Consider the following 6,985-nt stretch of genomic DNA (forward strand, 5'->3'; position numbering starts at 1 on the left):
GTGTCGCTGCCTGCAAACCTGAATAGAATACCAATCCTCCTCCCTTCTTCACCCAACCTCTCTGCCATGGCAATGGTCATCATCGATGGATTGAGTACATTAGTTAGCTCGTTTCGATTCCGCCGCCGTCGGTGACGATGGCTCCCCGTGGCTCGCTCGGCCATGCTGCTTGTTAGGCTTCGGCCGCAGTGGCGGCGAGCCCGGCTCCCAAAGGCCGTCTATGGCGCAGGCGGCGGGGTCGGGGAGATGAGGAAGCGGGGCGGCGGCCCTGGTGAGGTCTGCGGAGGCGGCGGCTCGGCGGTTGGGTGTGGTGACGAGCATCTCGGCGTCTCCATCCGCGTGGGGGAGACCGAGTCGTTGTGGAGGTAGGTGAGGAAGCGGTGGCCACTCGCCAGCGAGCTCCTGCAACCCGGTGTGGTTGTGGGTCTTGTGGCACGCCTGGCGCCGGCGTGGGTGGGCGCGGTCCGATGTGCCCCGCAGTTGGGCGAAGTGTGCTGCTGCTGCCGGCGTGGTGCCGGCGGGCTCACCTTCTTCATCATCACATTCACACGGTACCGTGTAGGCCTGGAAGCTCTTCTGGCTTGGCCAGGAGCTCTCTCCCAAGGCCAGGCCAATCATTAATCGATTGAGTCAGTTAGTTAGCTCTTAGCTGGTTTCGGTTCCATCGCCGTCGCCTGCCTTCACCTAGCTGGTCACCGGCGAATCGAGCTGGATTCATTCATCGCCTCGCTAGATCGCACCTCGTGTCGTAGAGGTCTCCGCTACCTTCACCTCTGTTTCTGAACTTGAGTAGTAGTTTCCATCTTCTCCTCTGTTTCTGAACTTGATCGTTCCTTGAGCACTTGCATAGGGATAGCTTGAGGCCCATCCCATTCCCTTGATGTCTCTTTCCTTGTTCTTTCTGACACTAGGTTACAACAATTTAGTCAGGATCTGCATGGTGTGCAGTGGAATGACACTAGGCCTAAGAATAGGAATGAACAAGCACAGGGAACGGAGGGGATCCCTGAACGCCATGCTAACCATGTCTTGAAACATGTGGTCATATTCCCATGGCGGCATCATACACCAACCTCTAACAAACATATCCTGAAACAATCTGCTCACGTGAACCGTTTGGTAGCAAGAAAGTGTTGCTCATGCTAGTACTTAGGTTCCAAGCAAGGAAGCGAGCCGAATTGTTGTGAGCTATCATGCTTTCGATTCTCCTTCCAGTTTCTCAAGCGCGTACACAGCATGGTATAAAACTCCGACTGTCCCATCGTGTATATATATTTGGTATCAATGGTCTCGAACTCTCAATACGATAGGCCTAGCCTCCAATTTGATTCATTAGTTTCGTGAGAATTTGAAGGAAGCCAATTCCACACATAGGATGCATAATTGCTCTCTTTGCCTTCATGGGTCAACGGCATATGATGGAATATATGACCGTTATTCGACCGTAGTAATATGCATTGAAAGCGAGTAATATTCAGATTAAACACTCTTTTCACACCCAGTTCCTAAGACTGTTCATCTTAGAATATGCATTGAAAGCGAGTAATATTTATGGCCTTTGCATCCGAACATGGTTGGACCTGGCTGTAAAAAGGAAATTAACGTTTTATTTCTTGGATTGGGATTGGAGGTTCACCGTCACATTCCCTTTCAGGTCTCATGGAACTTGAGTGTAGCCTCCGTTACCTGAGGGAGGGAGGGAACAGACGAGAAAACTTGAGTAGTGGTCTCCGTTTAGTCCTCTGTTTCTGAACTTAGAGCTTTTTCATTCATGTGATGCCTCTTCGTCAGTCAACAGTTGGATAGGGATAGCTTGATGCCTATATACTCTTACATATATTATCTCTTACCCAAAAAAGGACCTTCTTTTTATATTGATCAAAGATGTTTAAATAAAGATATATGAGCACTGCTCAAGCATTGATTGAAGTGTTCACAATATTCACTGACATACATGACTATGAGTATAGAATAAAAACACATTTCTACTAGTGTACACGATATCTTACGGGCAAATGAGGCTCAAATCATAGAAGTTTATTTAGTATAGCAACATAAGTGAGAATAACATCATAACATCACATACACATGTGCACTAAGGTCTAGTAGAATAATCTAGAGTAGGGGCGCAGACATGAGCAAAAGATAAACAAGGATGTTGCGGCTCTTCTTATGGCAGGACAACAATTTCATCAAATGGAGCGGCGCCTTCGTCTGGGGAAACAGAAAAGTTGTTATTACCTGATTCTCCATTTGGAAGGTTTTCTATTCTCTGTTTCAACAATTTAATCGACATGGTTCGTTGAATCCTCTCCGAGAATGTTTCCATCCCCACATATGCCAGGAGGAGCCAAACAAAAGAGAGATACTCCACACCGGAGCCTAGACTCTTGGCATGCAGGTAGCCTCGGCATCTGCCAGCCGAAAAGCAGAGCATCTCTAACCACACGCCTTGGATCACCTTCCACATCTTGCTGTCATCACCTATATCCATGAGCCCTTTAGCAAGTACCCAAGCATCGTAAATTAAATTGATTTTCAAATCCGCATTGTGCTTCAACTTATCAATGGTTTTCTGCGCAATCCCCTTTTCCTGATTGGATGTTCCCTCACCTTTGAGGATGTCTCTGAGTTCTCGATATACAGTTTTGAAAAGATTTCTTCGACTGCCTGGCATTAACATCTCAGGATTCATAAACAATAGGTGCATCATGTAATTGGATATTTCTCTAGATCGAGTTGCACATTCATGGTCAGGGGGTATGTCCATCTGCTGGAAGCAGAAATCTGTGGCAATGTGCCAAAGAAGGACACTCTCATCAAATGGCTTCTCTAAGCTCCAGCCCAGGCTTTGATCACAGCTCTCGCGCACAAGTGTCCACTGGCCCCTTATGTCGTTGAACTCCCTGTAACTCTCAGCGTCTTTTATATAATCCTTCCACCCATCTCGAACATGCTGATGGACTAACTTTGTGATGTCCATAGACGAGTAGCAAGGCTCCATGGACCAATTTTGGTCAAGGATGTCCTTGCATTGGAAGAATCTCATGAATCTCACGAACATGTTATGCCTTCTGTTGCGGGCAAAGTATCCTAGAACGCTATGTTTGTCAACCTTGTCGGGCCACTGCTTGTATTTAAAAGAGTCTTTAACTTCTGATGTGAGGCCCTCTAGCACAATAGTGCCAAACACTAGCACGAGTGTCACTGTCCGATCCACACCTTTTTTTGAGCCGCCGTCATCTGATCTAGTGATCTAGGGTTTCCCCCGGGGGTAGCAGAGAGTGGTCTTGAACTTCTCCACGGTGATGCCCTCACGAAGGGAACGACGCAGACAGCATCGCCATCGCTGCCCTTGGCAATAGCCAATAGCAGGTTTTCACCCAGATCTGATCGAAGACCTCCATCTCTCATGCACGGGCCGCCGCCATCCCTGCCGGGATCTAGATGATCCAGGCTGCCGCTGCCAGATCGCAGCAAGGAGAGGTCCCGCCACGGGTCAGGCCGAGACCGCGCCCGTAGGACCAGATCCGCGATGGATCCGTGCCCGCGCCGCCGCCCCAGAGAAAACCCTACGCGCAGCCGCCACGGCCTGGCCACCTGCTCGTGCTGCCGTCTGGGCGTCGCGCCGCCCGATGCGTGCTCGCCGCATCAGCCCCAAGAGTCAGCTGCACCGCCACATCTCGCGCTACAGCCGCACGCCGGTCGGAGAAGAAGGGCCCCGCCACCGCCGACGTGCACCGGGCTTCGCCTGACGGCGCTTTTTGGCGGCGGCGAGGGAAGGGGATGGTGTAGGAGGTGGTCGCGGGGTGGGGGCTAGGGTTCCCCAGCCGCCGCCCGTGAGAGCAACGCGAGGGAATGCGAGTGGAGACATGTATCAGATTTTGTGCTCTAGCTTTCTGCAGTCAGTCAATCTGCAACGCCAAATTGCATGAGTGTGGCAACTGAGGAGTGAGCAAAGCTCAGCAACATCACATAACGGCATGCCGCGGTTTGTACAAATTGACAAAGAGAAAGAAAATGTTAGTAACAATGGGAAAGAACAAAAAATATGGACAAGGGGAGAATCATTTTTTAGGTCACACATGACACCATTAGTAGCAACTAGCAAAACGGCCCGTGTTGCAACGGGAGAAAAGAAATCTTCAATGGTCATGACCACATTTTGTCAAATCACCGAGATACACTATCACTCTCATTTTGGTGAAATCGTGAGCAATTTTTCAAAATCGTGAACATTTTTAAAGTCGTGAACAAATCCTAAATCGTGAACATTTTTCAAATTCGTGAACATTGTTACATACTTTTGAATATTTTCTAAAATCATGAGCGTTTTTTACTATTTGCAAACATTTTTTGAATTGTGAACATTTTGTAAAATATTTATCTTGAACAGGCAAACATTTATAGAACCGACGAACAATTTTTGAAAATTGTTTGGTGGAACAATTTTGTAAATTCACAAATATTTTCAATTCCCCGCTCAGTTTTTATTATGTTTCCCACGAGGACCCAAAGTGCAGCACCGGCCATGGTTGGCTCCACCGTGCGGGGAGATGGCTCTCCACGCCTTGCCTGCCTTGTGACGAACGACTGCTGTGCTTTGGGCTTGTGCCTAATACGTATTTGATTTCGGATCTGAATATTTTTATGTCAATATGAACTTTTGTCTTGAATCTTTCGGATCTGAATATTCATATCACAATTAAGAAGATTTACATTAAAATTATGCCAAAGTATCACTCCGCATCAAGAATTCTTTTTTTTTATCATTTACCTACTCGAGGACGAGCAGGAATTAAGCTTGGGGATGCCTGATACGTCTCCAACGTATCTATAATTTTTTATTGCTCCATGCTACTTTATCTACTGTTTTGGACTATAATGGGCTTTATTTTCCACTTTTATATTATTTTTTGGACTAACTTATTAACCGGAGGCCCAGCCCAGAATTGCTATTTTTTGCCTATTTCAGTGTTTCGAAGAAACGGAATATCAAACGGAGTCCAAACGGAATAAAACCTTCGGCAACGTGATTTTCTCACCGAACGTGATCCAGGAGACTTGGACCCTACTCCAAGAAGTGCCAGAGACGGTCACGAGGGTGGAGGGCGCGCCCCCCTACCTCGTGGGCCCTCTGTTGCTCCACCGACGTACTCCTTCCTCCTATATATACCTACGTATCCCCGAACGATCAGAACAAGGAGCCAAAAACCTAATTTCACCGCCACAACCTTCTGTATCCACGAGATCCCATCTTGGGGCCTGTTCCGGAGCTCCGCCGGAGGGGGCATCCACCACGGAGGGCTTCTACATCAACACCATAGCCCCTCCGATGAAGTGTGAGTAGTTTACTTCAGACCTTCGGGTCCATAGCTAGTAGCTAGATGGCTTTTTCTCTCTTTTTGGATCTCAATACAATGTTCTCCCCCTCTCTTGTGGAGATCTATTCGATGTAATCTTCTTTTTGCGGTGTGTTTGTTGAGACCGATGAATTGTGGGTTTATGATCCAGTATTATTATGGAAAATATTTGATTCTTCTCTGAATTCTTTTATGTATGATTGAGTTATCTTTGCAAGTCTCTTCGAATTATCCTTTTTGGTTTGGCCAACTAGATTGGTAGTTCTTGCAATGGGAGAAGTGCTTAGCTTTGGGTTCAATCTTGCGGTGTCCTTACCCAGTGACAGAAAGGGTTGCAAGGCACGTATTGTATTGTTGCCATCGAGGATAACAAGATGGGGTTTTTTATCATATTGCATGAATTTATCCCTCTACATCATGTCATCTTGCTTAAGGCGTTACTCTGTTTTTAACTTAATACTCTAGATGCATGCTGGATTGCGGTCGATGAGTGGAGTAATAGTAGTAGATGCAGAATCGTTTCGATCTACTTGTTTCGGACGTGATGCCTATATACATGATCATACCTAGATATTCTCATAACTATGCTCAATTCTGTCAATTGCTCAACACTAATTTGTTCACCCACCGTAGAATATCTATGCTCTTGAGAGAAGCCACTAGTGAAACCTATGGCCCCCGGGTCTATTCTCATCATATCAATCTCTATCACTTTATTTACTTGCTTTGTTTTTACTTTGCCTTTTACTTTTTTACTTTGCATCTATCTATCAAAAATACCAAAAATATTATTTATCATCTCTATCAGATCTCACCCTCGTAAGTGACCGTGAAGAGATTGACAACCCCTAAGCGTTGGTTGCGAGTAGCTATCGTTTTGTGTAGGTACGAGGGACTTGTGCGTGGTCTCCTACTGGATTGATACCTTGGTTCTCAAAAACTGAAGGAAATACTTACGCTACTTTGCTGCATCATCTTCTCCTCTTCGGGGAAATCCAACGCAGTGCTCAAGAGGTAGCACTGCCCAGGAGATTCCTTGCCTACGCTCCACGGCTGCCTCGGGTGCGGGCGCGACATTGGTGGAGGCGCCAATCATTGGCCCCCAAGCACCTCCCTCGGCTGCTGCGCCAATCATTGGCCCTCAAGTTCACCCCTCGGCTGGGACCAGGACGCAGGAAGTTGGAAGGAGTCCGGTGAGTGATCGACAGCTGGCGGTTCTCGAAAGGAGACAAGACCAGAGCCAATCAGAGAGCTCCTCGAGGATCCCGAGGCTGTCGGGACCCGTGCGGCGATGGTTAGTGGAGATGTGCCATCGGTTGTTGAACTGGATCACGGCAAGCTCGCTTCGGCTGACGAGGAGGGCCCACTGGACCAGCTGCCCCTGGACGATGGCCACGTGCTGGCCTCGCCTGATGGATATGCGCCACTCGCCTGGCGGGCAGGAGGCCATCTGTGCTGATGGGATGAGGGATGACCACCGCGCACTCAGCGGCCATGCAGCCAATGGAAGTTGCATGCAGAGACTTGCATGATGGGAATCATGCATTGGCAATCATCGAGCACGTTCCTGCGGATGAGCTTGCCGCTACGACTGCTCGCCCCACGTTATGTGCTAGAGATGA

General features: G+C 48.0%; 1 protein-coding gene across 1 annotated transcript; it reads right to left on the minus strand.

Moving 5' to 3' along the window:
- Positions 1-2,170: 2,170 nt before the first annotated feature.
- On the minus strand, positions 2,171-3,004 carry LOC141041461 (uncharacterized). Its single transcript, XM_073507614.1, has one exon. The coding sequence runs from the start codon at positions 3,002-3,004 to the stop codon at positions 2,171-2,173; it is 834 nt and encodes a 277-aa protein (XP_073363715.1).
- Positions 3,005-6,985: the final 3,981 nt, after the last annotated feature.

The sequence above is a fragment of the Aegilops tauschii genome, chromosome 2 (assembly GCF_002575655.3).
Source record: "Aegilops tauschii subsp. strangulata cultivar AL8/78 chromosome 2, Aet v6.0, whole genome shotgun sequence".
NCBI lineage: Eukaryota > Viridiplantae > Streptophyta > Magnoliopsida > Poales > Poaceae > Aegilops > Aegilops tauschii.